The sequence below is a fragment of the Terrapene carolina genome, unplaced genomic scaffold, assembly GCF_002925995.2.
Source record: "Terrapene carolina triunguis isolate 2854851 unplaced genomic scaffold, T_m_triunguis-2.0 Scaffold231, whole genome shotgun sequence".
Classification (NCBI taxonomy): Eukaryota; Metazoa; Chordata; order Testudines; family Emydidae; genus Terrapene; species Terrapene triunguis.
Genome location: NW_020664582.1, coordinates 12,971,513 through 12,985,942, shown reverse-complemented (window position 1 = coordinate 12,985,942; position 14,430 = coordinate 12,971,513). Strand labels below are relative to the sequence as shown.

At 43.4% G+C, this 14,430-nt stretch overlaps 1 protein-coding gene across 3 annotated transcripts in view; it reads right to left on the bottom strand.

The window, feature by feature from the left end:
• Positions 1 to 14,430, bottom strand: part of ACACA (acetyl-CoA carboxylase alpha) — a 197,325-nt gene that overhangs the window by 113,469 nt on the left and 69,426 nt on the right. For 2 of the 3 annotated variants that reach the window (XM_029912558.1, XM_024195395.2), the window contains 3 exons: positions 5,599 to 5,622; positions 1,948 to 2,091; positions 634 to 730 (listed from right to left, as the gene is read on the bottom strand). In XM_029912558.1, the coding sequence (XP_029768418.1) occupies positions 634 to 730; positions 1,948 to 2,091; positions 5,599 to 5,622 (265 nt within the window). The remainder of the gene's footprint in view (positions 1 to 633; positions 731 to 1,947; positions 2,092 to 5,598; positions 5,623 to 14,430) is intronic. The other variant, XM_029912557.1, reaches the window with a different exon arrangement.

Here is a 14,430-nt window from a genome sequence, read left to right as displayed (position 1 = left end):
GCTGCCTGTCCCTCTAAGGAGAGTGCCTCTTGCATCACTAACCATTATCAACCAGCAGTTTCCTCTGAACCCTTTCTCTATCCCAATTTGAAAACCTGGGGACTCCTCTCACCTTTCCTCCCCAAATGGAGTCCGCACAGGAAGTGGAACAGAGGGAAGAGAACAGGATATAAAGAACTAAATGCCATAGAGATGTCCAGAATGGGGGTGAAGCAGAATACTAATGAAGATCAGACTACAAGAAAGGGTTCAAATACTCTGACTTAACCTTCCTATACCTGTAGAAGGCCAGGTTCCACTGCCATGGGGCCAAATTCACAGTCACACCACTGTAAATCCAGAGTCACGCCACTGACTTTAATGAAGTGATTCTGGATTTACTCTGACAAAACCAAGAAAAGAATCTGGACCCATGGTTAGAATGGACTAAGGAAAAAGCCCAACCATTCAAGTTGCTTTGAACCCCCTACAGCAGATAAACTAGATACTATTCCTACTCCCACCAACGCAAATGACAAAACTTCCACTGAAGTCAGCAAAACAGGTTTAGTCCAGAGTGCGCAATCACCTTGGGAAAATGCACTTTCTATCCCTGTAACATGCAAGGAGCCTGGAAAGAAGGAAATACCGTACCTTATCCTCATCATACAAGGAAGTGTGGCCAGCTTCAGGAAAGGTTGGGCTTTGGGGAGGAGAGTCACAGAAGCAACCCATCACTTCATCAAAGATTCTGAAACACAGCCAAGAAACGCTAGTCGTAAATCAACTACTCACAACCCACCTGCACCAAAAGCACACTCAGTCACCCTACCAATACCATCTTCACGGGGCGGAAAAAAAGTCATTCCTCCCCTCTGCAGACTTCAGAGCTGACTAAAGGGAAACACTGTCCAGCACGAAAGCTAAAAATCAGGAGGTGGACTTTGTTTAAACTTCAACGAAAGCAAGCAAGCGAGCTAGCTATATTTTGTAATATATAAGCTGCTAGTGTCCGTATCATCATTCTTGAGGTAACAGAGGAAAGCCTGAGATGAGAGCCTTGACAGCCCAATGTAATTGCCCCTCTCCCTGGGGTAATGCATCAGTATACCTCAAGAGATAGATACTGAATGCATTTAATCAAAAGATGTATCATCTCTTGTGCGGTTTACTCTAGTGTTCTGTTTCATTTCTCTTGATATTTCACTCATCACGTCACAGGTGGCTTCTTCTGCTCTTGGCTCAGAATCTGGGCTTTTTCTTTGTTTGTTTCCTAACACACGGGGGCCAAAACATCCTGACTGCACAGATGAAATGGTGATGCAATGCCCCCACAAGAAGACACTATGAATCTTCCACCCCTGTCATGGGGAGCATGCAGATGTATGATTTCTGATGGGTGTTGGGGTGAGTGTTGTGGAAAATTCATAGGCTCTGCTTGTGGGAGCTTTCCAGTCTTTTGCTTAAGTCCAGAAGGTTTAAGACCAGACATATGCGTGTGCGGAAAGACATACACACAATGTTGGGAAGAAAGGTTCAATACCAATAAGCATTCAAAAGTTCAGATGCTTATGTGAACCTTGACTCTGCAAAAATGCAAAATTCTAGTTGGAGGCCATCTGTTCTTGTAGTATTTTGGAACTTCCAGTTATTCCATCCAGACAACTAGGGGTGGGGCCCCCAAACACTTGGCAATTTCATCGACTCCTGTACTTCACCACCGCGAGAGGTGCAGGCGGAGTCGACGGGGGAGCAGCAGCAGTCAACTCACTGCGGTGAAGACACCACGGTAAGTCGATCTAAGTACGTCAACTTCAGCTACGTTATTCATGTAGCTGAAGTTGCATAACTTAGATGGATCCCCTCCCAGTGTAGACCAGGCCAAAGCCTATGATCGATCCCATTTGACCACCCCCAATGCTATCCTGGCAAACGCACACACAGCGCAAACAGTACCCATATCCTTACCTGACGAACTCTTCAAAAGTCCGGAAGGAGACCATTCCGCCCATCCGTTGGCACGGTGGAGTGAACGAGTTGTCCAGCAGCACATCACTCACACTTGCTACATGGACCATCCCGTAATGATTGAGGTTGGAGGAAAAGGACATTCTAAATAGCAATTCAAGCAGAGCGTTATTAGTGGATATCATGAGAGGGGAACAAGGTAAGGTTTTTTATTTGTTTTGTAATTGTTTGAAATGCTGAAATGTATACAATATAACTAGACTGCGGTCAAATTAATCCTTTCACTACTGGGGTGGTAAACCTGTTCTGCTACTTTTACCCAGTCAGAAGTTCACCAAAATCACAGGAACAAGGACGTACACCTGGTACCCTTAGTAACACAACTGTGTTTTACCTGGACATACTTGGAACAAAGCAACAGTCAAGGGTTAAGAAATACCACTATTCCCCTTTAAAAAAATATTTCTTAAGAGAAAAAGAATTGAGCTTACAAGTGAATTATGACTATGCGAAGCCAAAAGCATTTTTCTCCTGTACCTATGCTATGCGTTACAGATGAAGCGTTCACAGATAAACACAAGAATAATTCTAGGTTATGGCATTTGAAAGGTTTAGTAAATCTTTACAAACAACATCAAAAACATGTATTGAAATATATTTGTTCTATCTTTAAAAAAACAAAACCTTTAAATTAGACACTTGCTATACTCTTGGTTTCAGTAATCAGACTCCCAACCCCACCCCCTTTTCCAAATCTTTTGAGTAAGCTTACAAGCACTTCCATCCCACCTTATGCTATCTCAAGCTCCTCCAGAAGGTATGGTGGTATAGTGACTTCTCTAGAATGCTGTATTGGGACCCAGGGTCTCACACATGCTCACACTTGCTTTCATATGCTAAACACAGTCTTATTACACTTAATTCAATCAATGATTAATTTGGTCCTCTTTCTAATTTGACCAATTCCTCAGGAACAAAACCTCTTGGCATTAAGTTCAACACAACTTCCACCCTGTCGCTTTGATCGGTTTTGATTGCCTGAAAGCAGGACTTGCTGAATAATTCAAATAGCTGGCACCCATTTTAAGGCAAGGGGACAATGAAAGGGCAAGAAGAGCCAAGATAAACAGAAGTTGTGTTGTCCAAACACTGTGATTGATATAATAAGCACCGCTATGTGCTCCGCAAAGGCTGAGATGCACCCCGGTGATGATATTGCTCATAAAGAGAAGCCAATTTCTTATTTTAATAAGGGCAATAAGAACAGAGTTGAAAGAAATAGGAGGAAGACACTACATAATGGACTTCCATATAGCAAAAGAGCTGTTCATCTTAACTGAGCTATCAACATCATTATCCGCCAAGGGTCTGATCCTGTACATATAAGGGCTTGTCTACATGCTGCATTAGTCCAAACTAGAGGGGTGTAAATTTTAGTTTGCACAAGCATGTCATGCACTAACTGGTCTGCATGGACCCGGCTGGCATGCACAAGAACTTTCCTAGTGTGCATTAATGTAGCCCTGTTTTAAACAGTACTACAAAGCTTTTAGTGTGTACCGGGAGGATCCACATGGGCCAGTTAGTGTGCAACATGCTAGTATATGTGAAAATTTACACTCCACTGGTGTCTGCTAAAGCACTGTGTAGACCAGTGGTGGGTAACCACCAGCCCATCAGGGTAATCTGATTGCGGGCCGCAAGACATTTCGCTGACCGTCCGCAGGCACGGCTCCCGGCAGCTCCCAGTGCCGCAGTTCTCCATTCCCAACCAATGGGAGCTGCAGGAAGTGGCGGGCTGTAGGGATGTGCTAGCTGCCGCTTCCCACAGCTCCCATAGGCCGGGAACAGCGAACCACGGCCACTGAGAGCTGCGGGGGGCCGTGCCTGCGGATGGTCAATGTCAGCAAAATGTCTCGCAGCCCGCAATCAGATTACCCTGATGGGCCACAGGTTGCCCACCACTGGTGTAAACCAACCCACAGAGTCAGGGTCACATTTCCCATAGAATTCAATGGGAACAAATTGGGCCCTAGAAGCCTATCCCCATGGTAGTAAGTATAGCTATCAAAAGGTATTTAATCTTTTGTCAGGACTTGTGACCTCAAAGCGAGGGTTGGTAGAAGAAGCCACTCACGCTATGAATGAAGTGAGTCCTATGAAAACTAGCTATGCATCCTCCCACTATCAACTGGGATCTGTTTTTCCTGTTCTGTAATGAACTCCTGATCAATCTTTTTACACAAACCTTTCACTTATTCAGGATGGTCTGCTGCAGAATAATCAGAATTCACTGAGGGATCAAGTTTCCAAAGCCACTCCGTCTTTTGCCCCACTACATTATATGGTATGGATTGTACATTGGCTCTAAAGAGATACCTTACTGCTGTGTATCAACTGGTCACATCCATGACAAGGCAAGTGTTTAATATCGCTCTCTTTCATTCACCCAATGTTCAGGAAGGTATTTGCTAAATTAAGTCTCTGCTTTTATGCCTGTGCCACAGCAGGGGCCCTGAATCGGCAAATCACTTAAGCACATGCTTACTTTAAGCATGTGAATAGTCCCACTGAAGTCAAGCGCATGCTTAATTGCTTTGCTGGATCAGGACTTTGCTGGATCAGGAAAAAATAAAGGGCCCAATAGAGCAACGTGCGGAACTCCTGTTGGCCACACAGGAGCAGGATCAAAATACCAAATGATAGATTCCCAATACTGCTTAATACACATTTTTAGGAGTTTTCCTTTTTAAAAATGCACAGAATTTAATAAACACATCCTGGAAGAAAATGTTCAAAGTGCAATGATAAAAAGTGTAAAGTTCCAAAAATCTTAACAGCTTGTTCTACCTTTGAAACAACTCTAAAATTTTGCAACTAATCTCAGATCAGGAATCAGAAAGCTTTCAAACCTGTATACTATTGTTTCCTAGACATGTTTGTAAGCCGTAATAAATTGTAGGCATTTGAGCTTTGAAATAGTCAAGTTTTTCAGACCACCTGTCTTCATTTACATTTCTTACTACTAACATGAGAAAGTATTATAAATATTTTTGAATATTATTCAAAACCACAAACATTTTTGGATTGAGAAATGGGGGGGAAATGAAGTATCCAAAATCAAACAAAAACATGCTGTCAGCTGATTAAGGTGTTCTTTCATCGACTGGGTGAGAGGTGATGGATGTGCTAGAGTGCATCAGCAAATTCTAAGCCAGAGATCAGAGCAGCACTGCATACTCTTCATCTTACACATCAGGCCTTGGCTCTCCTAGAATTAGATGTCTATTTCACGGTGATACCCTATCAGAGGGTCAGTGGCCACGTTCCAAGGAGGAGGAGATTGGAGGGGAAGTTTTCTGCTAGGATACTCGTTTTATATGTTGCAGCAGGTAAGCTGAGCCATTAGCAAATTTAGTTTTCTAGCTTGCCACATGCAAAGCTATATCTTTGAAAAAAATTTTAAAAAGCTGAAAACATGTTTAACACAACAAAAAAGGGAGAGTACGGATAGGGAATATAGTTATGGTTCAGAGGGTCACAAGTAAAGGTAAGGATTCCAAACAAAACATACTAAAATGTTAAATATTAGGCTACTTCTTTTCTAGTCTACCTTTCTTTTCAAACCTTAAAAGAGGACGAGTATCATACCTGTTTAGCGTGGGGATGTTCCCTCTGTAATCAAACAACCACAGTTAGTTACAGATTGGTTAGTGAAAGCACTAATAAAAGAACTGTCATTCGAGCCAGTACCTAAGACCAGCAACCACACTTATGTTCACTGAACTGGAATTCGTTGCACAATCAAGAAAGAGCCAATGGGATTCTGTCTCAAAAAGAAGGGACTCACTACTTGACCAAGCTTGCAGCGGCTGCTGTTGGGATGAGTGCACCAGAATGGATTTATCCACTTCAAGAAGCAAATAGCAACATATCATAGAGAAACACAGTATATTTGCAAGGTACCTTGCATTTCTACAGCACAGTTCATCAGATCGTCTCACGGCACATTGCAAACATAAAGCAAGCCTCACAAGCCACAATGCTTGCTCACAAGCAAGCACCCCCATTTGACAGATGAGTAAATTGAAGCACAGAGACAACAAGTGACCAGGCCACACAGCAAGTCTACAGGAAGTCCAGAAAAGGAACCCAAGTCCTGATAGCCAAACCTTTACTTCTAACCAATAGCCCACAAGCTGGCTCCCCAAAAGTGCAAAAGAAATAAAGTGAACATAGGAGAGAAGGGAACTGAAATAAATATCTATATATATATATACACACATACACACACACACACACACACAATAGCAAACTTTTAATTTTAAGCTGGACACTGAAATGAACAAGCACATCTTAAGAATGGAATTTTGAAAACCCGGAAGGTTCCTATTTTATCATGCCAAACTGACTGTTGGGGTTTTCCACACAGAACAGGGCTCAATGATGTGCAGGGCAGAGAAATAATAAGGGACACGTATTTCCTTGCAGTGAATGGAATGGCATGGGGCGTGCAAAATACACGCATGAAAGCACGTGGTTGCATGCATATCTATGATCTGGCGTTCAAAATACTAGAGAAGATGCAATTTAAAAAGCACATTCACAGAAAGGGATATCTCCCTCCCTTACAATAGCAGAGTAATGAATGAGAACAGACTAATACCAAAGCTTAAGGGACCATGTAACAGGACTCTTCAAGCTCTAGGAAACCCAGCCTCAACGTTCCCTAATATTACTTGCTATAGTAAGGCCCCATCGGACGTTATGTTGAGATGTTTAGGGGCCTGTACATTTTTCTATGGCCACAGTACCAGATACAATCCCTAAATCTGGGTCTCCTCATGGATCTGTTTGGTCACAGGAGCAGTGCACTCACTATGTGGTATTTGGCCATTGTATCATCCACTGAATGTGACTACAAATCACTATCTGACCAAGGTTTGGGCATAGGGATTTCCTGGGCTTATGTCTGAACAATGGAGGGGACCAGCACAAGTCAGACCCCAGCCCTACTGTTAATGGTACACAGAGGTGCACTATTCATTTTCCTCTACAGGAGTCAGCGTAGAAGAAAGCTGTGCTGTAGAAGAAGCCATTAGGACTGGCAAAGGTGCTCAGGGCACAGAGTAGCGTACATTTTGTCTAGGTCGGCTGCACAGTGTCTGTTTAATTGAAAAAAATTCTAAAGGGAACTGGATGTCCCCACACCTAGTGCACATGTTCCCGAACGCTCCCTGGAAGTCCCCATATACCTACAGGAAATGGACAGAGAAACAACTAGGTTTGAAATGACAGCAAATTGTGTGCCCCTCTCTCTCTCTCATAGGGAGCTCCCTGCTGCCTGGCTCTAGAATTGTTGTCAGTCCTCCCAGTATGCGGCTGAAGTGGAGATTACAGCAAGAATCTCAATGAAAAGGACACAAGATCAGTAACAAGAGACCTTAGAGCAAGGAATGATTGGTTCTCAAGTTATACATTATTCACAGTTAGAGCAAGACGTGGCTGCCCAGTATGAAGTTATAACCAAGTGAAACTGAATACATTGTAATCTAGACTATCCTGTTTGTAGCTGTCCTGAGATTTTTGGGGTGGATTTTTTTTTTCTTTTAGTTTATACATAATTTAATACCATAAAGGGTTTTTCCATATCGGGAACTGAATTGTGCATTATTTCACACACATCGAGAGGTCAAGTTTGGCCTTTTCAGAATAATCGGCAGTAAGTAATCCGCTTACTGGGCTGTGCTCTTGGGTTTTTAGATCGTGCAGTAGGTTGAACTGGAGCCTCTGCAAACACCAGTTGCAATGCAATGCGCTATAGGCTGAAGACTAATCCCCTGATGCTTTGCTCTTGTAACAAAGTATCAAAACATTGGGAGGTTAAAAAAAAAAAAGGGGGAGCAGCTTGTGGCACGTGAACTAAGTTGATAGCAGATATCTCCAGGAAAGAGCCACCGAACTCCTTCACCTTGGCACCATCCTCTTGTACTTAAACAAAAAACCCTCTTCTCCGAGCCTGGGGAGAGTATCTGTCTAGGCGTGAATTCAAACCCCTAAGCAGGCAGCAGTTCACTGCATGCTTTACTGTTAGCTTGCTGCTGCTCCTCAAGCACACACAGGCCCTTAGTAGCCCTTCCCTAGGCCTTCCAGCTGAATCTGAATTTGCTTTCTCCCCTCTCTCTTTTTACAAAAGAGTTCCCCTCTGAAATGGATAGTAATGCATGCAAAAAGCCACCGGTTGTGTCAAGCTGTGACTGAGTGCCAGCAGGGCAACGCTTTCGAAATCAGGCAGCAAAGCAGAATCAACAGAGGTCAGCTGAATAACCCACTTGAAGTTACTAACAGCAGTAGCACAGGCGAAAGAGCAATTCAACTGGCTGTGACCAGCGGCATTCCTCCTACGTTCCTTCTTTTCTGCAGAAGAATCCAAACAGAAGGCTGCAGAACATGCCTTGAACCATCTGTTTTGACTGGGTTTTTCCTCTCTCCCCCCCCCCCCTTCTTTCCCCTTTCCCCTGCCATCCCCCAGCATTTCAGCTATGCTGAATCTGTTACTGAAGCCCAATTTGCATAAAACTATCATTATTCCATTCAGTTTGCTGCCCCTTCAATAGCCCCTTTTTTCCTCTGCTGGAAGATTCTGTCCTTTCAGAAACAGACAAGCCAAAGGAGCTGAAGCACATTACCGCTGCCTGCTGTCTAATTAACATCAAACCCACAGCATGAAACTACAGGGATTTACAGGTGTCCTGGAATCATTTCCCCCTTCTCCCTCCTGATATCAGCTCATCTCCCGCTACAAGGAGGGGACCTCAGGCTACCTAATGATACACTAAGAGTTCTATACTCAACTCTCCAGGCTTACACGGCTCAGGTTCCAGAAGAACACAGTTGATTTTATACCAGGAATCAAGTGATTGATGCAAGAGGTTGTTTCAATAACAACTGAAGCCTGCAGAAAAGCTGCCATTTTGCCAGACATTCAAATCTTGTGAGAGGCCACCATAAAATGATGAAGCACCAACAAAAGGGGGTGTTGGGTTTTTTTTGCGCAAACGAACAGGAGGCACAATCCACTGCTCTAAAAGAAAACGGACATTGGCTTCTGATTCTTCCACAAAATGACCTATTGAACACAGCAATACATGTTTTGGCCTTCAGCTGTTCACAATAGTTTTGACCTCTAGTTCACTAGATGGCTAAGAAGGAGACAGGCAAAAATGTCCAGGCGACACACCAGAAGACAGCAGAGCTAAAGAGACACGATACACCATTCCAAGTCTTGAAATTAGCAGTGCTAGAAATCTCAGCCAGAAATCTCAGCCTCTTCTAGGCACAGAAAGTGAGAGCGAGAAATTGGACAAACACAGGTACAAGCAGGATCATGAGAGATTTATATCAGGTGCCTAATGACTAAGGCTAAATTATACACAAATTACAAAATGTGTATCCGCATCTGCTCCACAAACATGGTCTGCAGATATCTGCATCTGTGGATATGAAGCGGCTATCAGCAGATTTGCAAGGTTCTAGAGATAAAATTTGGACCCGCATCCATCTGTGATCCGCAAACATGGTGTGGGGATATAAAGAGGATATCCACAGGTTTGCAGGGCTCTACATTTGTACATACAACCAATGTATCTAAGTATGTCCTTACGTGCGTGCGTGTGTGTGCGCGCGTGTAGTTATACTTTTCAATATAGATGCTATATAGATAGAGGATTTTACGTGCATACGTATGATGAAAAATATCTTGAGTGACTCAAGGGATTGATAAATTGGTTGCTTAATAAAGACCATCATTAATAAATGATGAGCTGAGCTCTGTCCAGCTGGCCATACTTTAGAACAGTCTCTTAAAACTACAGTCTGCCAAATAAGGAGGTGGTTGTACTGGTTTCACTGCATAACATAGAAAAGTGAGGATATTCCCCCTCAACCATAACTTACCCCCAGTGAGATTGCAAAAGTATGCTTATCAACACAATTCCTCATCATGTAGGCACCATAAAGATCTAGACCTATATATGTAAAGCCCCCCCGCACCTCCTGGGAACTGGGCCAGAACCTCCAAATGTCTTGCTTCACATGACTACACCCATGGGTCATGGTCCATGGCATAAGAAGCCCAACCTCACCTAGGGGAGCCACATGAGGGAGAGTCCTCACTAACCCTTGGTCCATCAAACCCGCCACCACCAGCACGGGAGACCAGAAACACATTCCCAACTGCTCATCCTGCTGCTATAGCAGACAGAGAGGTTGGGTTTTGCTCCACCCCAAAATAAAGAGGTGAGACATTGCCTTCAGCCACTGCCAGAGCAGCTGTAATGAAGAAGGGCGGGGGGGGGAGGGAGAATGTTGGAGAAGAAAACATATTGGGAACCACCTCCTCTGACATCAGCAGTTCCCTGCTTATCCTCCAGTGAAAAGGGAGTTGTTGCTGGGTGAAGGGCAGTTTGGATTGGTAGTGGAAGAACAGATTGGCTGCGGGTGAGATAGTTAATTTATATTTCCCCAAATTAACAACTGTGACATTTTACTTGTCATGTGTCCGTTATAGGTTGTGCATCTTGTGTGTGTAGTTTGTAAAGCTTCTTAGGGCAGTGCCTGTCTCAATTTATGCCTACATCATCTAGCAAAAAGTGACACCAATCCTGATTGGGGCCTTTGGGTGCTGCTGGAATATAAATGTTAAACAATAAACTTCATGTTATTTATATCTAATGTTTGGAAATATTAATTCTACCATCAACATAGAAGTTTTAATTATTTTCATGCAAGAAACAACACTCCATTATGAACTGAGATAAATGATGAAGTTAACAAGGTTACAAGAGGAAAAAAATTCCAGGAGGGGAACTGCTGGGCCAGCTGAAAAAGATAGATGATGCTATCACTGCCATCAGCCTTAGATAACTTGAGGCTCAATGGAATAGTAGTAGGATGGCTAGTCCTACGCAAGAAAGACGGCCTACAGACACATGGGAATTGCAGAACTCGCTCACTTCACATTTCTCAAGCAAGCAAAGTGCTACCTAATGCTGCTGCTGGTCATCCCAGAAAGGAATCAGGGCTACAGAAGCGGAAGTGGTGACACACAAGGCAACTTGAAAATAGGATGAGAAGGAAAACAAGTTCAGGCATTAGAGACAAGAAAGATGATGGGAATTTAAAAAAAAAAAAAACAACCACAGTGTGTGGGTTCATCACATTCACAAAGCCTTGCATTTGCCCTACGAAACTCTGGGAGTCTCTGACAGATGCATTTTCACGAGCTTTTAGTCGTGTTACTGTGCCAACTCTGACTTGACTAGGAAGCAGCATTTGGAACAAAAAAGCAGAACAGGCTGGATTGATGTCAACAAAAGGAGGGTGGCAAGGTCGCAGGGCTTCACTCTAGCTGTTCAAGTCATCATCTGCACAGAAATCCTGACAGGCACCCTTCCTGATGGCAGCATTCCGCCATCTGTACTATGCCAATGACGTGGTCCCCGAATAAAGTGCCAAAAGCTAGCTTCTTGCCAAGTATAGCTGTGTCCCACCCCCTAAGACAACAAGATAAGGCAGTCTTTTGGAACACGGTGTGCCAACACATTCTGAGGCTACCATGATCAGAGAGGATGGCAAAACTGGAACAACAACTGTCATGTCTATTGGTAAAGATCAAGAGGAGAAAATTAAACTATTTGGGGCATCTAATCAAGGATGAGGGATGAAGACGATGGCATAAAACAGAGATCCATGGAAACAGTGTCTGAACAACATTGAAGAGGAATATGGAGGAACAAAGAACGCTGCCACAAGGAAGCATCTGTCTGTGATCACTTGAGGAGGACAGGTGACCAGAACAATTATGCTCTGAGTGTGTATGAAGGTGAAGTCAGTCCATACAGCTGCTTTTCTTTGTTTTCTTAGGGTGGAGGAGTTAAATGGAAACTGTTGGCATTGTGTCTATATCATACCAAAAACGTTCAGGCAGGAGCATGGAAAATAGGGAGCCTCGTATTAAAAAGGCAATGCAAGTCTATTGCTCTCCCTCATTAAAGTGAATCCTCCAAGTCAGCTATCTCACCGCTGACCATCTGCAACAAGAGCAATGTCTCCATCTAATCCACAAGTTTCACACAAAAAGGGAGTGTGATAGGGTGGACAAACCCTACACTAGAACAGGGCAGGAAAAGGTTAATGGCCTGACCTGAACAGAGACTGAAGCCAGCTCTGTCTTGCAACACCTACCAGCAATATCATGTCTGGAAGGGAGGAGCTTAGGGAATAAAAAGTGAGCAAGCAGGCTTCAGAAAAGAGCAACAAAAATGATTAGGGGTATGGAACGGCTGCCGTATGAGGAGATATTAATAAAACTGGGACTTTTCAGTTCGGAAAAGAGACGCCTAACAGGGGATATGATTGAGGTCTATAAAATGACGACTAGTGTGGAGAAAGTAAATAAGGAAGTGTTATTTACTTCTCATAACACAAGAACTAGGGGTCACCAAATGAAATTAACAAAACAAACAAAACTGACAACGCACTGTCAACCTGTGGAATTCTTTGCCAGAGGATGATGTGAAGGCCAAGACTATAACAGGATTCAAAAAAGAACTAGATAAGTTCATGGAGGATAGGTCTATCAATGGTTATTAGCCAAGATGGGCAGGGATGGTGTCCCTAGTGTTTGTTTGCTGGAGGCTGGGAATGGGCGACGGGATGGATCACTTGATTATTACCTCTTCTGTTCATTCCATCTGGAGCATCTGGCACTGACCGCTGTCTGAGGACAGGATGCTGGGCTGGATGGGCCTTTGGTCTGACCTAGTATGGCCATTCTTATGTTCTTATAGGGACTTAAGGTTTGAAAACACAAGTGATGGTTCTGTGCATCTCCAACAGAACATCTAAGGGCCTTACAGCTCACTTGCCAATATGCAGGAAATTGAACTCCTAGGTATATTCCTCATCAACGAGCAATAGATTTCCATTGGGGAGGATGATCTAAATAAAAACTAGGCACAGAAAGGATCTAAGAATTGGATTCATTTCTTTCCTAAATACATGCTCCTTCTCCCCCAGGTGGCACAAAGAAGCGGAGATCATCCAAACCCAGTGGGCTTTGCACGTAAGCATTTGCTTGCAATTCCTCGCTCAGGAAGGTAGTTATCCCCATACATCCTCTTCCAGGTCAGATTACTGCAATGCACTCTACTTGGAGACGATTCACCAACGTCATTTAGTGCAGAATACAATGGGCTGGTTATGTTGTACTTCTTGTCTGGCTTCCACTGGGTGCCATAGAAGGTGTTGGTTTTGATCTATAAAGCCCGTTATGGTCTGGGTATTAAAAAGTTTCTTTCTCCGTGCTTTACCCTGGCAATGAACATCAGCACGGATTCTAAAGAGGACAGACCTGTATGTCAGGGTACAGGGGATCCTCTGGAAATCGAAGCAAATAATTCCCAAATCACTAGCATTCTCTTTTGCTCACAAGATAATTATGAGCAGATCAGATTTAAAAAAAAAACCTGTAAGGCTTGGTTGTGAGCAGTTCACAGCTAGCATTCCGTAGCAAATATACAAAATCTGAGCTGGCTTACTTAGCTATGATTAGTCAGATGGGGAAGTGACATGGGATAGTTTCTTTTCTGACGGGATGAGGGCACAAGCACTACTGGGGTTAATACTTCTATGTGAGAATTTAAAATTCCTTTTACAAATACCCCACAACATTCTTTGAAATGTTCTTTGCATGAATATTTGCCCCAGTGAAATACAACCCCTTGGAGGTTCATAGGAAGCAGACACAAAAGGGACACAACCAGGGCTGGAGAAAATTCATGTAAACATTTGAGCAAGCATTCATGGAAAGTTTGTTGCAGCGCTGATCCAGGTCTCACTCTTGGTGGAGGACGCTGTCTTTGGAATTTGCTTCCCCCCTTGGTTTGACAGAACCCAAATTGCAGAGCTTCAAGCCACGCTTCAAATACCTGATTACCGGGGATGATTTTGAATAGTGCCTTTGGTTTGGCAAGAGAATTGTTTTGTTGGATTAAGATAACACAGATTGGCTAATATATTGCATCTTTATCCTTTCCAGTGTAAAGCTTTGGATTGACAATAGGCACATCTTACAAAATGAAAAACAAATATGACAGATACGGAACATGGACATGGAGGTGGATAAATGACGTGCCTAAGAGCCTCTCAGCGAGCCATTGTCATAGCCAGGTTTAGAACTTGGGTTCTCCAGATCTGCTAGTCTGATGCTCAAAGCACTTAAAGGTGCCTCTTCGGTTAGTTAAAACCAACTTATTTAGTGTCTTTTCAGCCTCCTGATTTCTTGTTATCTGGTATGCTTTGTCCTCCTGGCCTTTTGATGATTGCACAACTCTATACACAGCAAATAGTGTCATTAAGCACTGAGGGACAAATTCATTGCTAACACACGTAGGTGCAACTCTACTGGAGTCAACGGAATTG